The following is an 18,176-nucleotide window of genomic DNA, read 5'->3' as shown; positions in this document are numbered from 1 at the left end:
TGTTAGAGCGAGTGCAGAGGAAGGCCATGAAGGTAATCAAAGTGATGGAGCACTTCTACAAACAAAGGCTGAACGAGATGGGGATGTTCAGCCTGGAGAAGAAAATGTATACATACTTAGAGTGAGGTTATAAAAAAGTTGGAGAGTGACTTTATATATTAGCAGACAGTGACAGGAGAAGGGGGAATGGCTTTAAACTGAAAGAGGGGATATTTAGATTAGAAGTCAGGAGGAAATTCACAGAATCACAGAATTGTAGGGGTTGGAAGGGACCTCGAAAGATCATCGGGTCCAACTCCCCTGCCAAAGCAGGTTCCCTAGTGGAGGCTGCCCAGGTAGGCGTCCAGATGGGCCTTGAATATCTCCAGAGAAGGAGACTCCACAGCCTCCCTGGGCAGCCTGTTCCAGTGCTCCGTCACCCTCACTGTGAAGAAGTTCTTTCTCATGTTGGTGCGGAACTTCCTGTGCTCTATCTTGTGGCCATTACCCCTTGTCCTGTCCCCACAAACCACTGAAAAGAGGTTGGCCAAATCCCTCTGTCTCCCACACCTCAGGTATTTATAAACATTGATGAGATCCCCTCTCAGTCTTCTTTTCTCCAGGCTGAACAGACCCAGGTCTCTCAGCCTTTCTTCATAGGGAAGATGCTCCAGGCCCCGTATCATCTTTGTGGCCGTCCGCTGGACTCTCCAGGAGATCCCTGTCTTTTTTGTACCAGAGAGCCCAGAACTGGACACAGTACTCCAGGTGAGGCCTGACCAGGGCAGAGTAGAGGGGGAGGATCACCTCCCTTGACCTGCTGGCCATGCTCCTTTTTATGAATGCCAGGATCCCATTGGCCTTCTTGGCCACGAGGGCACACTGCTGGCTCATGGTCAACCTGTCATCCACCAGGACTCCCAGGTCCTTCTCCTCAGAGCTCCTCTCCAGGAGGTCATCCCCCAGCCTGTACTGATATGTCTGGTTGTTCCTTCCCAGGTGCAGGAACTCTACACTTGCTCTTATTAAACCTCATGTGGTTTCTTCCTGCCCATCTCTCCAGCTGGCCCAGGTCTTGCTGAATGGCAGCACAGCCTACTGGCATGTCAGCCACTCCTCCCAGCTTTGTGTCATCGGCGTACTTGCTGAGGGCAGACACTATTCCCTCATCAAGGTCATCAATGAACATGTTGAACAAGACCGGACCCAGCACCGACCCCTGGGGAACACCGCTAGTCACAGGTCTCCAGCCGGAGTCTGCACTGCCGATCACCACCCTCTGAGCTCGGCCAGTCAGCCGGTTCTCAACCCACCTTCCTGTCCACTCCTCTATCCCACACTTTCTCAGCTTTGCTAGCAGTATGTCATAGGAGACAGTACCGAAAGCCTTGCTAAAGTCAAGATAGATGACATCCACTGCTCTCCCCCCATCTACCCAGCTGGTGATGCCATCATAGAAGGCAACGAGGTTGGTCGAGCATGACTTCCCCTTGGTGAATCCATGTTGACTACTCCTCATAACATTCTTCTCTTCCAGTTGTTTGGAGATGGCATCCAGAACAAGTTGTTCCAACACCTTTCCAGGGACAGAGGTGAGATTGACTGGCCTGTATTTTCCCGGATCCTCCTTCTTGCCCTTCTTGAAGACCGGAGTGACACTGGCTATCCTCCAGTCTTCAGGCAGCTCTCCTGTTCTCCAGGACCTTTCAAAGATGATAGAGAGCGGTTTGGCGATCACCTCTGCCAACTCCCTTAGCACACGTGGATGCATCCCATCAGGACCCATGGATTTGTGTGCGTTGAGCCCACTCAGACGCTCCCGAACCACTCTCTCGTCAACCAGGGGGGAGCCCTCCATTTCCCAGACCCTTTCTCCTCCTGCCAGGGTCGAGGAGTCCTGGAGGGGAGTCCTTAAAGCAAAGACTGAAGCAAAGAAAGCATTCAGTATCTCCACCTTCTCTGTGTCTCCCGTTACCAGGACACCCACCTCGTTCAGCAAGGGACCCACTTTATCCCTAGTCTTCTAGTAAATTCCTAGTCTTCTAGTAAATATCCCTTGTCTTCTAGTGAATTCTTTACTCAGAGGGAGGTGAGGCACTGGAACAGGTTTATCAGATATGTTGTGGACTCCCAATCCCTACAGGTGTTTCGACAAGTTGGATGAGGCTTTGTGCAACCTGATTCAGTGAAAGGCATCCCTTCCCAATGACAGGAGGCTTGGAGCTAGGTGATCTTTAATGTCCCTTCCCACTGAAGCCATTTGATGAATGTATGATTGTCCTGCTCTACTCTGGTGCAGCCTCACCTCAAGTACTGTGTACATTTTTGGTCGCCACAATGTACAAAGGACATCAAACTATTAGAGAATGTCCAAAGGAAGGCAACAAAGATGCTTAAAGGTCTATAGGGCAAGACTCGTGAGGAGCAGTTGAAGTCACTTGGTTTTCAGCCTAGAGAAGAGGAGACTGAGAGGAGACCTTGCTGCAGTCTACAACTTCCTCATGAAGGATAGTGCAGGGGGAGGCACTGATCCCTTGTCTCTGATGACCAGCAATAGGACATTAGGGAATGGCATGAAGCTGCATCAGGGGGAGGTTCATATTGGATATTAGATAAAACTTCTTCACAATGAGGGTGGTTGTGCACTGCAACAGGCTCCCTAGGGAAATGGTTACGTCACCAAGCCTAGCAGAGTTCAAGAAGCATTTGGACAGGATTCTCAGAAATATGATGTTTGATTTTTGGTTGTTCCTTTATGGAACCAGGAGCTGGACTTAATGATCCTTGTGGGTCCTTTCCAGGTCAAGATATTCTATGATTTTATGATTTTTTTCCTAAAAACATTTTTTTTTTTACTTTGTAGTATGCAGATACTTACACAAGGTTCTTCTTACATAAGGGATCTTTTAGAAAAATTACTGATTACTCTTACACATCTTTCTTTCTGCGAAGAGATTGTGAAGAGACTCTCACTCATTCCCATAGAAATAGGCAACATTTTTCTACACATTTCTTCTTCTATTTTTTCCTATTTCTCAAAAGAAAGTGTGAATTGTAGGGAATTGCAAGCTCCACACAGACTGAATATGCACTTTATGTTGACAGGTTATCTGTCTGTTTGAAGGTTAGATATCAGACTTCTACCTTCCACACAAGGGTATTTTTATCCACATAGTGACATTCTGCAGAAGTCTGTGGAAGATAGGAATTACAGTCACAAATTATTTTTACCAGTTACTTCATGGTATTTTTAAGTCTCTTACTATACAGAAGAAATGTACTTGTAATATTATAATAAAATTCTACCCTGAAAAGTGATTTGTAAGGCAATTATTATCACAATGTAGTTGTCACAGCTGTTCTCAATATGTGCTAAGAATCGCATCTCATACTTTTTTTTTCTTCAACAATAAGGGCATGACACATTTTATTCTTGAAAAGATAGAAGTGGTGTGGAAGACTGTTTCATGCATTATCAACATCATTATTAACTGAAACTAATGTTTCAGAACTTGTATGCCATAATGATTGTATACATTCCAATGACGGGATATATTTTACCGTCTTTTCCCAGTCATAATAAGTTTTCCAGTTATAATGATAACTTTAATATTTAGTGTAGATTTGGAGAAGTAAATGAGAACAACATTTAGCCTGGGTAATTTCTGCAACCATTACACAAGGCTTGAAAAAAGAATGTTCTTGACTACCAAAATCAAAGTTACATTTTTAGTTCTTGCAATTAGTAAGTGTTGTCACTAGAAATCCAGATGTATTGATAAAAAATCCAGTCATTAAAAGTGTGCAAATATGTCACTTAATGAGAACATTACTGAAGATCTCTTCAGTAGGTTGTAACTTCTTTGGGTAGTTAAATCATTCTGTATTCTTAAAGAGCAAGATGTGTTTAGCATCTTAGTTGTGAGCTAAGCAACCCTTTTTCAGAATTGGAAACACGTCATGATTTTAATACTGTGTTATTGAATATTCTATCCTATCTTGTGTAATACTAGCATTTCCCACATAATGCTTTTATATACCTACACACACACACACACACACACACACACACATGCCATTTCACACTGGTTAAACTTGCTGGTGTTCAACACCAAACTTCTTTCAACTGCATTTCAGCTCTTTGTACATTATTTGCACTGTGAAGCATTTGCTTGAAATCCTTAATAATCTGTAATGTGCAAATTAAAACTTTGTTCTTTTTCTGAGTTCAGATTAATTTATTTCATAACAGAGTTAATCAATTTGCTTAAAATCAGTAAATTTCAAAAAAAATTTCAAAAAAAATCAAAAAAAATCAAAAATTTCAAAAAATTTCAAAAAAAAATCAGTAAAAAAAACAATAAAAGCAATATTGTATGAAATATTCAGATAATAGTTTAAAGGGTTTAAATGATAGGTGTTTAAATAGCCAGATAAACAATTGGAAACACTACTAAAATCTTTTTTCTTTAGTGCCTGGTCAGCCGTTGAACTTCAAGGCAGAACCTGAGTCTGAAACGAGCATATTACTTTCCTGGACGCCTCCACGCTCTGATACTATTTCCAGCTATGAACTAGTTTACAAAGATGGGGAGCATGGGGAAGAGGTAAGAGAAAATATTATACATCTTTTAAGTACTTGTTAATGAGTTAGTCGTAAATGCTACCATTGGTCACTTTCTTCAGTATGAAAGCCTTGATATTAAAGAGTTTGTTAATGCCAGCAGTGAGCCTATTTGACTTCAAATATGTAAACCGAAAATACCCTTGATGGTTACTAGCAAAGGAAATTTGCTGTTGTTCAAAGGTGTTCACATGGATGTTTCATCCAGTTTCTGATGATACTGATCACGTCTCTCCAAACCTGTTCCTCCACAAAGGCTTGGAAGCAGAGGTGTTTTGTTGAGTGTTATACAGTTACTGATATTTTTTTGCACTTACACTTGCACTTTGTAGCTTATTTTCAACCTTTGAGAATATCTATTTGCCACCATGGAAGACATTTAATGAAGCTTACTATCTTTCAGTAATCTTTGAGATTTTTTTTTTTCTCTCTCTAAAAATAAAAAGCTACTATGGGCTTTTTCTATACTACTGTTTCATAAAGAATTTTGAGTTTGAGTGCCTCTGTGCTGTTAGTGTAGAATAAACCGTTCTTACATCCAATATCAAAACCATGTGGTATTGCCAGATGTCCCAGACAAAAAAAAAAAAAAAAAAAAAAAAAAAAAGAACCTGTCAGTCTCAGAGGAGAGTGTCAACTTCATTGATTTGTGCTGCATCATCATCTCGTTGCTGATGCTTCAGCTGAGCTTATGTTTATGACAGCTCCGCACATACACAGTGAATGTACAAGCATGTTTCATGGACTGGGGGGCAGATCTGTATTTCAGCTCCAGATGCAGGGCCCTGTTTAATACTTTACAGTTGGAATAATTTGTTTCTTAAGATTTTGAACACCAGCTTAATTACAGTTTTCCCTAAAATCTAAGATTACTCTCATAACAGATATCTGGACTTCACTGTCATGTGGGGTAACTACAGACAAGGCTTTGTTCATGTGTTATTGTCTGAAGATCCTTTATGATTTATACACACCTATTACTTCTTCAAATAGTCAAAAAAATATTTCTGGTTCTGAGTTTAACCCTTTAAGCTGTCTGCTTTAAAAAAAAGATATTCTTTAATGTGTATTTGTTAAAAGTAATGTGTTCATTTTGGGTTTGTTCTGTTTCAGTTCTGATTTTTTTTTTTTTCTTTCTTGAATTTATATGTTACAATTTTGTGAGATAGGTTATCATCAGAGTATAAAAGCTTTTCTTCTGTGGACAACATATTGCATATGTTGATATGCAATTCAGAGTCTCTTACTGAATATTAATCATGACATCTGACTCTCATTACTTACCTGTAGCAACGGGTTTCCACTGAGCCTACCACATCTTATCGCCTGCAAGGCTTGAAGCCAAACAGCTTGTACTTGTTTCGTCTAGCTGCACGTTCTCCACAAGGTTTGGGTGCTTCAACAGCAGAAATCTCAGCAAGAACCATGCAGTCAAGTAGGTGTCTTTCCTTGCTAACTTTAATCTATGTTATACTTGTCAAAGAGATTCATTTAAATAGGTGACACTAACAGCAAGACAAGAAAACAGAATGGTACAAGACATCACATTTATGAATCTTAATACAGAAAAAAAAATGTTTAAAATACTGTGATCAACTAATATGTGTCTTTTCCATAGCTTCCGAAAAAAGACTCTGTAAAGACTTACAGAAAGCCAGTGTCTAAGGAGACAATACTATGCTGTCATAATTTGTTGTTTTTGTTATAATAGGGTTAGTAGGGTAATATATTTTATTGTGCAAGTATAGATGGGGAACAGTCCTCCACCCATAAAATACCACCTTCTTACTCTGAAGATTTTCTGTAATACTAGGTTGCTCCAGTGGCATTTCCTCATAGTAAAAAATGTTGCAGAGTGGGCCAATTTGAATGTTTCTGACTATCAAAAATTTCCTTATAACTCTTCTTCTATAGTAACTACTCTGAGTTAGAGATTTTTTATCTGGGCTTTTTAAAATGTTCAGTCATTATTGACACCAGTGGAAATATTTTTTCTGACTGGATTCTTATAGAAACAATGTCAATAAGCTCATCACATTTCTGTGCAAATATGATGCAAAAGTTTGGGTTTATTTTACAATATTTAAATTAATACTTAACTAAAACAACCAGGTATGCAAGGATGATATCCAGAATGACTGCGTTTACTGAATAAGTTATGCTTTCCTAACAGTTTATATGGTATAATTTGAAAACTTATTGCAATTCTATTTTAGTTTGTTTTTCATTAAATTACCATTTCTTAAAGTAGTATTATTTAAAACAACAACAACAACAAAAAACTCAGATTCTCAGTTGGCATGATTTTCTTTTTAATTTGCGGTCTGTAATAGTTATGATTATATCATAATTATTTGATAGTGTTATATAATTAATAATAATTAATGTAACAGGAGAAGTAGTACTGTAGAGCTTAAGTTTATCAAAGCTAGGTGTGCTTCTGCAACTTTTCTAAGGTATTTGAATAGACATAGAAGACTACCGTGTAACACAAGACTAGTAACAATGCCAGTTTTGACCTCAATAATACAGAATCAATAACTTGATGTAGAAAAAGGTATTTATTGGCTCCTGGAGCCATTTCAGCTACTTAGAATGCTCATGCTCTTATAACATATTGGGTGAAAATTCCCTAAATTGTGCATAAAGAATAAACATTTAGGAACCAAGGTTGTGTGTTCTGCCTATAAGCACATTGCCATTTTTCCCTTCTAAAATACAAAAGTATAGTATTATATCTGAAAAAAGCCTTATGCATACAGATATTATGGAAATTTGATTTCAGTAGTATATAAGCAGATCTCAGTTATTTCTTAAAAGTTTGCAGCAGTTTTAAACATTGTGTATTTTAAGAAAAAGTACATACTTTAATAAAACTCATTACACAGGTAGCCTACAGATTATACTGAGTTACATAAAAGCAATATTTTTATTATATTGTCATTGATTAAAAATTAATAAGTTTCTGTGAGTTCATTAGCAATATTCACCAGAATACCCTGTTCTCTTTTATCTTGGTTTCAGAGAAAGATGCTACAGGGATTTATTTCTTTATGTACAGGATCCCTGAGGGACATTATGGTTACATTTTACTTCCTCCACAAATCAATGATAAAAGTGGACCAACAAGTTTTGAGTATTTGATAACTGAATTAGCTTTAAAAAAATAAAAATTAAAAAAGGCTCAATTCTCTTTTGTAGCCCCCCATCTGTTTCCTCTAGCTAGCTGAAATGCTGCTACATTCCCTCCTGTTTTCTCTTCAGAAGAGCAAAGTACCATACTGAGTAAAAAGCCATTGATCCCTGTAGAAGACCTGTGGGGAACCAAAACATACATGTGTAAATGCAATAGGTCACAGCAGGGTCCTAGGCCTCCTCTGTTGCTTTAAATTTGTTTGATGTGCCTACCATAAGTACAAAAAATCCATCTGTTTCTTTTTTCCCTTTAGAATGGGAAGAAAATAGCAGACAAACAGATAAAAAAAATAAAAGACATATAAAGACCTTGCACTGAAAATTTATGTTTTCCTTGCAAGAGAAATGGCAGAAATGGGGAAGAAGTCCACAACTGCTAGTGAACTTAAACAATGACTCCTTTTTTGGTGCTTTGAGTGCACAGAGTGCTCATTTTTGGTGCTCAGTTACTAAGTACAGACTTCACTAAGGTACAATTAAGTACATGAATGAGTACCTAACTTTCAGTATTGGAATTGCCTCACTGAAGGCAATGGAATGACATACATGTTTAAATGCTGTGGAGCCTGGAAAAGGTAACTATGCTAACAGACTCCATTAACAATGAATCAGTAAAGGTGAGCACTTCTGCTTCAGATGAATGCTGGTGAAAAGATGTGAAGTGAGGATCTTTCACCTTTCTGATGACCTCAGATTGTGAATATAATTTGTAAAATGAATACATGCTTTCTTGACACAGTGTTTGGGGGTAGATATTTGTTTTTCCTATAGAATAATCTACATTACTGGTAGGATTTAATTCTTTGCTAGTGAAGGTGTGTCCAAGAGGAGTTAAAAAAATAAAACTTGACAGCTGATCTAGGGTAAGTACAAGTTAAAGTCAGAGTCAACAACCCTGTCACTTTTTTCTGGTAGGTAAATCTTTGACTAAGACTTTCTATTGACTGCATGCTTCTGGTATGTTGGCTACATTAAATATTTGAGTAAATGCTTTCCATTTAAACATTATTTGTGGTTGACTTGTGCGAGGCAGACTCAGTTATCAAAAAAAAAAAAAAAAAAAAGAAGAAGAATTTGGTTACGAGAATGGGGAGGCTGTTTAGAGCAATTTCTAGCAACTACTGCAAGTTTGGGGGTTTCTGTAAAAGGAGAAATATTCTCAAAGTAAACCTGCTTGAAGAGGATATGTCCAAATTTCTAAATAAATACGTCATGCATCATTTAACATATTATAACTTGCACTAATTGCAATGATTGTAAAGATAGATCAGTAGCCATAGAAGTGTCACGTTTTTCTTTTATTTCAAGAAGAATTTTAATTACAGGTAGGTAACATTATTTTGAGGTTTCGTTTTCATGTATTTCCCCTACATGGTTTTTTTTCGCCATTTGGTTGGTCTATTCATTTTCAGTTTCCTCATGTTAATAAGCCAAGGTGCATATAATTACCTGATGTTTTGCTTTTTAAGTTTCTACTTCTTTTCTTGTTTGGTTTTTATTTTCATTTTGTTGTGTTTTATTTATTTTTATTTTTTTCTTTTGTTCATTTTTTTCAACCACTCCTATCCTTTCACTCAAATCCTCCTTTAACCCACTACTGAAATTAGAGCCATCAGCTCCTCCTCAAGACATTAGTTGCACAAGCCCCAGCTCCACTAGTATTTTGGTAAGTTGGAAACCTCCACCAGTGGAAAAACAGAACGGCAATATCACAGAATACTCCATCAAGTACATTGGGATTGATGGAGAAGATGTCAAACCCCATGAAATTTTGGGAATTTCCTCGGACAGTACCCAATACCTTTTGGAACAGCTGGAAAAATGGACTGAGTACCGGATCTCTGTGACTGCCCACACTGATGTTGGACCTGGCCCAGAGAGCTTAGCAGTATTGATTCGGACAGATGAAGATGGTATGTTGCCTCCACTACATCAGTTTGCACCTCTATGACTCTCTGTCGATCTGCTGTCTTTTATGTAGGCTAACAGATTTTTTTTCTGCTTTTTTCTGAAATCACAGATACTATCACTATTTGAGTTCTGGTTTTTTTTGTTTGTTTGTTTGTTTGTTCTATCAAAGACTAGTGCTTTCAACATTTCAACATTTTTTTATATATCTGGTATATATATATATATTTAATAGAAAATACTTTTTTTTGTTGTTTGTTTTGTCAATGAACTGCATCTGCTGCCCCTTTAAGCCCATACATATCCTTCTTTCTCCTTCTTAAACATAAAAATAACATACAGGGAGAAAACCTGCAGCCTTTTCTTTGATTTTACAGTCGTTATTTTTAAACACATGAATTTTTCTTCAGGTATTTTTTAAACTGCTTTCTTGTTCTGTGTTGTACTTTTTTATTTATTTTGATGTTGTTGTTGTTGTTTTCTTTTTTTTTTTTTTTTTTCTTGGAAATCTGATGCTCCACACATTTTATTTTCTTCCATGCTTGTAAGTGACAGAAGACAGCCTTATTATCAACCTCCTTTTTATACTACTGAAAAGAAAGAAGGAAAGAAAGAAACAAAGACCTTATCATACAAAAATAAGGAAACTTTTTTTGGAAATCTTTTGTGTTTTTTATTATTATTGTTATTATTATTATTTCAATTATTGCAATACCTCTTTGTACTGTAATGCTTTGACTCTCAAAGCATCTTCCTTGGCTTTTGTACATTTTTACATGTTTTTCTATTTCTCTAATACTATTTTTTCTTCCATTTTTTGCATCAGTCATGGTTTTTGATCTTTTCACTGAAAGGTAGAGCAGATTGGTTGGGCGTTTTCATTTGTTGAACTGTTTGTATTCTTCAGAGAAAATGTAGTGAGTCTGCCCTTTAAAAAAAAAAAAAAGAGGCAAAAGACATGGGTGGGACAGGTGCCTGTAATTCTGTTTTATCCAATGATGTTGTTCCAGTTCCTAGTGGTCCTCCTCGCAAAGTCGAGGTAGAGGCTGTCAACTCTACTGCTGTTAAAGTGTCATGGCGCTCACCTGTACCCAATAAACAACATGGACAGATCAGAGGATACCAGGTCCACTATGTAAGAATGGAAAATGGGGAACCAAAGGGTCAGCCTATGCTGAAAGACATCATGTTGGCTGATGCACAGGTAACTAGAGCATTTTATGTTATTTTTTAATCACAGTGAGAACCCTTCATTTACTAAAAAGCTATCTAAAACTGTATGGGTTTTTTCTTTGTTTGTTTATTTTGTTTTGTTTTGTTTTCCATTTTTCATCCTACCAGCTTATATTTATTTATTTATTTATTTATTAAATCTCTGTTTAACAACTTTTCAGAATACTTGCATTTTAAGGTTCTTGGAGGAAATCTAGGCACCCTTTTCTGTAGAGGTGTGCACTGAAATCTTAAGCAGTGTCATTCTGCTGGCTCCCATAAACCTGGAGAATGCATTGTACACCTGTTCTCTGAAGCTGTAAAGCATCACAAGTATCTAAGCCAGGTCACATCCAGTGCATCAAAATGTGCAGTCTCATGCAACTGCCTGATATTTCTTTGTTTAAATAGAGAGTACAGAGCCAAATGAGAAGCCTATGCTACTCCATTATAACAGTGGTTCTATCATTTTTGCATATCTACCTCATCATGCAGTTCACATGAAATGAATGTATTTTTGTGACTTTGGAAATCACTGAAGTATTTATACTTGTCATTATTCATATCATTAACTGTGCAATAAAATTTGGAACTTAGTTTAAATAGGTTTGGGGTTACTTATAATGCAAAATTGCCCATCTGTCATATAAATTATGAGACATGATGAAAGCACAAGCCTGATCACATCAAGTTTTAAAAACTTCTAAATATAGTACTTTACTGATTACACCAGCACTCCATAAAAGTGAAGATTCCCAAAGCTCCTGGTGCTGGAGGAATGAGCTTACGCTGAAATTATTTTCATGTGCACGCCTCTCACAGCTAGCTCTCGATTTATGACTGGGGTGAAGGGAAATGATCAACTTAGCATAAAGTTAAAGAGAGAAATCCTACGCTCTTAAGCATTTCATGTGAATAAATTTTGTTTTGTTTTGTTTGTTTGTTTTTTTCTTCCTTATTTTTTTTCTAGGCTTATTTCTAAACTTCAGCCCTGTAGATAAGTTTTTGAGAACAGATCCCTTATGCACTCCATTTGGCTGGCAAGCCAGTTCTCAAAGTATTGTATCAATTCCTGATGGTCCTTGTTACTCTTTTGCCTCCCTGTCTACCAATATATATGTACTTATCTATTTTCCAAAACATAGTGTTCTTACAGCTTAAATTCAGTGAAAAGAAAGATGGAAAAGAGTAAGTGGGTAGGAAGGAAAAGGAAGAGGAAAAGGAAAAAGAGGTTATTCTATGCTTCATTTTTGGTTGCTCGTATTTTCAGTTTCAGCCATGTGGGGTAGTAGTATTAAATCATTTTAAACCCTAGAAGGTCAGAAAGGGGAGACTAGATGTGATATTGAAACACAAATATCATAAAGGCAAAAGTCATATTTCCCTTTATCCAAGTTTGGCTTTGAACTGCATTTTTGTCTTTGAGTTACTTTAGATAGTCACCTCCTTTCTCCTCCCACCACTCCTTCCTTCATTTACTGTTACGATCAAGGCTTGTGCAGGGCGTAAAGTCTTTGGCAGTAAAAGACTTTGGTATGGTTAGATTTCAAGACTAAAAAATCATGTCATCCTGCTATTAATAAGCCACTGAATTAATTTGGGAAAACCAAGCATATAGACTAGTGTCTAAATATGCTAGGTAGACCAGTGGCTTTACTGATGCAGTCTATCATGAAATAGTATTAGGTATATTATAGTATATGAAATACTATATATAGGTACAAGAAGATTCATTAATTCTTTTTGTTTTTCAAGGAAAGAAAAGTAGCTGGTTTTTGAGGGGACCAGAAGTGGGGTTAAAAATGCCTGGCCTGATTACGTTAACCATAGTCTACATGATTCTACACAATTAATTAAAATTCTACATGATTTTTCCAGACATCTTTCTTATTTATTTTACTATTAAGAAGAAAAGATTATTTCAAACAGGCTACAAATTCTCTTCATTTCTTTTGTTTTTTCTTTCCAACATTCTTTACTCTCAATCAGTGGGAATATGATGATACTACTGAACATGTGAGTAGTTTTTGACTGGCCAGAAAAAGTGTATGTTGTTTTTTGGTTTTGTATTTTTTTGTTTTTCATGTTTGCTTGTAGCCTCCCTTTATTTTTTTTTCTTTTGTTATGTGCAGAGATGCATGTACTAACATAAAAGTTTTTTTTGTTTGTTTGTTTTTTTTCCTGTATGGCACTTCTGTCCCCCTTCATGCCCGAGGGAGAGTGGGGGTTGTTATTGCTTGTTTGTTCTGGGGTTTAGCATGGTGCTGAAATTTCAGAAATGGTTTATGTTTTCTTATTTTTATGGCTGTTACTAACTTTGACTCACATTTTCTCCTTAAAAGAAAGTGGTAGAAAAATAAGAAGAAGACTAAATAAATTAAAAAAAAAAAAAAAAAAAAAAGATGGTTTGTAATGGCATAGCAATAATCAAAAGTTTCACTATATTCATTCTGAGTGATTTTTTTGTGTAGATGAAGGTTGAAGTCAGTTGTGCTTCCTTTTTGGTAATTCAATAATTCCATGTTATATTTTATCAGGAATGTCATATGCCCTGCATTGTTTATGCCTAAGTAGTATGTGTTTGCTGTATCCAAGTTAAACTTCTAAAAGACAATGCAGTCACATCTCCGTTACACCATGAAGTACTGCTTGTTTTAGATGAGGCTGGTAGCTTCATCACTGTTTAAAATGATTTTTTTGTTTGTTTGTTTTCATTTTGTTTGTTTTGTTTTTGTTTTTGCCTTTTGCAGTTTTATTCTGCTAATATCTGGTGAAGAGTCCTTCTGAAAGAAGAAAAAATTGTCTTACTGATTCTGGCCTTTAGGTTCAATTCAATTCTGAAATAGATTCTAAGGAGTGGGGTTTTTTTGTTTGTTTGTTTGTTGTTGTTTTGTTATTTGGTGTTTGATGGTTTTCTGGGCTTTTTTTGTGTGTTTTTCTTTTGTTAGAGTGATTTTTGTCCACTTCCTCTGGTCATTACCTTGTTATTTCTACATTGCTAATAGGGGACTGCAAATACAATGCCAAGTTCTAATCAAATCTGTACTGAGCTCATACTCAGAATCTGGAAAAATTCATGTACTGTGTATAGTCTGACCCACAATTTCTATGTTAAGTTTTACTGAGGACACATAAATATACTGTCTCTCTGACAGCAGTGGAATTTAGTGTAAATCCATTCAGGCATGTGAATGCGTGGATGTACAGGAGTAGTCCAGTGGTTAAAAACTGGAAGCAGATGAGTCAGGAAATCTGGGCCAATCAGTTTCCTCTAAATACTGTTCATTTATATTTACATATAAAGTTTAATTATTTTGTGAGTGTCAAGGCTTAACTTCCTCTACCTGCCCTTACAACATGATGTAAGATTAATTCATTTTAGTTGGCTGACCCTTTGCCATTTTGTGTGTGTATATGTGGCGTGTCTGTGTGTGTGCATGTGCTAGCTGAAAAGTTACTTGTTTTCTAGCTGCTGTCAGCTGTTAGATTTATTCTCTGATCATATTTTTAATGATATTTTAGGTAGCTCTTCTAGACTTTAAAAGTGATCTGTTTCTCAAGTTCTTTTAGATGTTTAGATGCAAATTCCAACCAGTAACACAGGTTGCAAATAATGTGTTATGAAAGGAAAGAAGCTTTCTTGTTCAGCTGAACCATAAGGACGCAAAAAGTTTGGATGCAACTGCAACATGCTTATATGTAGGCCTTTTGTAACTATGTCAGTGAAGACCTGTAAATGACTAAGTTAAAATATATTTCATTTCTACACATGCATGCGTTTCACAGCATCAGTAAGATTCCTAAGGCAAAGTATTTCAGAAGTGCTTATTCACTGTTCACACCACTAAGCCTTTGACCTTATGCCTTAATCTATCCAAGGCATTCTGTTTAGAAGTGTGCTGTCGTTTATTGCTTAAGTGAGTGAAATACCACATTATGAAGTATTTCCCACAAAACAGTCTGTTGGTGTTCTCAAATGCTTGCTAGCACTTCCAGTAGCACAAAAGTGTGTGCACTGCATGTATTATACAGAGGTTATCTTAAAGATTCTGTGCTCTCCTTAAAAAAAAATAAATAAATAAAAAATAATAAAAAAAAATATCTCGTTTTATTTCTTCTTAGGAAATGATAATTTCTGGGCTTCAGCCTGAAACTACATACTCCTTCACTGTGACAGCCTACACAACAAAAGGTGATGGAGCACGCAGCAAGCCCAAACTTGTATCTACTACTGGTGCAGGTAATACTCACATAATCTCTGAACAAATCCTTACACTTGTTCTAGCTTTTTGTTACTGCTGTTTGGAAGTCTTCTGTAGTGTGGAAAATGTTTATAGGACAAAGTTTTTTTTCTGTTTCGGTATTGGGCCCTTCATTTATTTAGACAAAAACAGAATCACTGTCCCCCTTTCTCCCTCTCTCAGTTCTAGAAACAATCAGAAAGTGATATTTATGCTTTCTAGTAGCAATTCCATTTTGATTGGTGTCTTCCTGGAGAGGAAAAATGAGAGATTCACTGCTGAGAAAGATATTTGAAAAATTTGTGGAGGGCTTTCCTGAGCTGTGTAAGAAAAGCAATGCTGCTGCCTATCAGTAAGAACATGGAAAGAACCTGTATGTCAGTAACAACTTACCTCAGACAAATGTAATTATTAATACAGAATTTGAAAACAAGAAACGAAAGTCAGCCTGTAAAATGCTGAAGACAGAGGCAGTCTGAGGCATAATTTGGGGCAATATACACCATAAAACTGTGTTCAGTTTGCATTTGGTGTTTATATTGATTGATTTAATTTTTAAAACTGAACATAGAGCACATCTTGCACTAATTTGAGAAATACTATATTTAGTCTCATCAGCTGCCTTGGCAAAATCTCCATCTTGGTGGCTAGATAAACCGTATAGTTGCATCTCAGATCTGACCTTTCAGTCAATACTCTTGACACGTACTGAATCATCCACTCCAACCTCCTGAATTCTCCTGGTCTGGAAAAAAAATGAGATGTATACTTCTTAATTGTATCTGAACTTGATTTAGGAAAGGTGGCATTTGATGCATTAATCTTTTTAAAGTTCAGTTTCCAATTTGAATAAATACAGTTATGTTGACCATGACGGTTATCTCGTAGATACAAGCACAGGCTATGCAAACCTGCTTGCAAAACTTGAAAGCTGTATGCATTTAGTCATTACTATTATTCATGAATCATTTTTCCAAGATCTCTGATGCTTTTTTAGAAAATTAAACAAATCTTGTGTCCCATAAAATCCCAAGTGACTGAAGAGCAATGGAGAATCAGAGGCAAGCATGTAAATTCAGATATATCACACTGTCCTTGCCATTTACTTCTCTTTGTAGACAAGTAACTCTTTCTGCTGGTCTCTAGAGTAACAGCTAGTTACCATTTTGCTCTTTCCTATTTTCTGATGTATGTGAAAACCTATTTGCCTTGCTGTTACATCTTGCCATCATTGAGCTCGTTTTGTAAGGAAAATTCGTATGCAGGTATTTGAAAAAGGAAACATTAAATACATTCAGTATCAAGAATTCCCAGCTCACTGTTCTTTTGAGAATTCATCAGGCAGATGAAGGAATGATGAATGCATTAATACCAAGAGCTTGTAGGTTTGAAGTACACCCTTCTGTTCTCTCAGAGTTTCCATTTGATTTTTTTCCCCTGAAAATGAGCTATTTAAATACTAAAATAAAACTAATGATGGATCTGACATTCAAGTCTAATTTTTAAAGGTATAAATCAGGTACAGCTGTATGAAAATGAGTGAGATTATATCTGTAAAATATAGCATATGCTAAAGGTGAGTAAAGATCTGAATGTTTACTTTACAAGCTTACTATTCATGAGCAATGACTTAAAAGCAGTTGTTCAGATGATAACTATTCAGTTTTATCTTTTTCATTGTATAAAAGCAACATTTACATTATTAGGCAGGAAAAAAATCACCAAAGGTAAATATGCCTACAGTACAGTAACTGCAATTATTAGTGAAGTCACACAGTGTTGTTAACATCTTCATTCCAAGGTGTGTTTTCATCTTTTACTCAGTTTTCTTTCCTGGTTTTAGAAATGAAATGAAAGAAAAAATGTTACTGAAGACTTTTTAACTCAAAGTACTTGAAAATTTTAAATTGGTGATAATTAGTGATAATGCTTACAGTTAGTTCAATGCTGATAATACATGATTAACAAGATATTGACAAAGTTAAGACTTACCTTTCAACAATGTAATGCAATTTTTCTCAAATTGGATAAAACCTGTAATTTCTGAGTCTCATAACACAACAGCTTATCTCTTATTTGGAATTTAAATTGTCCTCTGTACTGGACAAAACTCTTGAAATACGAAGTTCAGTCTAAGTTTCACCCATGCACAACTATAAATATTGCATTAAAAGACCAATATTTCAAAAAGATTCATACGTGATTTTTATTTATTTATTTATTTATTTATTTTATGTCTAAGAGGAGCAAATTGTCATGAAGACAGATGGTGCATTTCATGGCAACTAACGGAAACAAGTTACTTTGGGTACTTTCACAAAGGCAGCTTGCACGTGCTTCTTCTAACAATACCATGACATTACAACTGGCTGATGTAATGACTGACACAGAAGAACATGACCGTGATTTGAGAAACATCTTGCTATGTAGTTAGGGAGGTAGACTTCAATAGATGAGGAAAATATAATTTTCTTGGAAAATTAATTTCATTTGCATTCTTGACAAATACAAATATTGTTATGGGAAGAAATTTCTAGAGAGCTATTTCATGCCACTTTTATATTTAGGACTGTGCAGAACCCTACTGTTTGTCCCCCAATACACACAAGTGATAATACTAAAAGAAAGTAGAAACTGAAAGCTATCAAGCAATCGCATATTTAATTTAGTGACATCTTCCAGCAGTCTCTCTCCTAGAAAGCAGAAGGAGTTGTTATTCTATTTGTGTGGACTCTTTCTCTTTCATATGCTCCATTATCTTCAGTAGTATGTGAGAGAGAAATGTAGAGACATATATGGCCTGCAAAAGGCCTTTGGAGCCTTTTCTTTGTTCCATAAGCCCTCATGCCTCATAATAATCAATAAGGAAAAGTCAGAGAGATATTCTCTATGTAACAAGTGTAGGAAAAAGCATACACAATTCCTAGGAATATATTTGCAGGTAAGCTAGGAAGAACATTTAAAAGGAAGGATAATTGGAAAAATTATATAAAAACTAGCTACAATTCGTACACAAT

The 18,176-nt window shown here is 36.3% G+C and overlaps 1 protein-coding gene across 44 annotated transcripts in view; it reads left to right on the top strand.

Moving 5' to 3' along the window:
• PTPRD (protein tyrosine phosphatase receptor type D) overlaps positions 1-18,176 on the top strand; it is a 411,363-nt gene that overhangs the window by 262,423 nt on the left and 130,764 nt on the right. For 20 of the 44 annotated variants that reach the window (XM_040541837.1, XM_040541835.1, XM_040541832.1 and 17 more), the window contains 6 exons: positions 4,453-4,586; positions 5,894-6,038; positions 9,406-9,711; positions 10,717-10,910; positions 12,908-12,934; positions 15,041-15,158. In XM_040541837.1, coding sequence (XP_040397771.1) covers positions 4,453-4,586; positions 5,894-6,038; positions 9,406-9,711; positions 10,717-10,910; positions 12,908-12,934; positions 15,041-15,158 — 924 coding nt within the window. The remainder of the gene's footprint in view (positions 1-4,452; positions 4,587-5,893; positions 6,039-9,405; positions 9,712-10,716; positions 10,911-12,907; positions 12,935-15,040; positions 15,159-18,176) is intronic. The other 24 variants (XM_040541860.1, XM_040541859.1, XM_040541855.1 and 21 more) reach the window with 4 other exon arrangements.

Source organism: Cygnus olor, chromosome Z (genome assembly GCF_009769625.2).
Source record: "Cygnus olor isolate bCygOlo1 chromosome Z, bCygOlo1.pri.v2, whole genome shotgun sequence".
Classification (NCBI taxonomy): Eukaryota; Metazoa; Chordata; class Aves; order Anseriformes; family Anatidae; genus Cygnus; species Cygnus olor.
The sequence above is the reverse complement of the archived record's forward strand: the minus strand, read 5'-3'. Positions and strand labels throughout refer to the sequence as shown.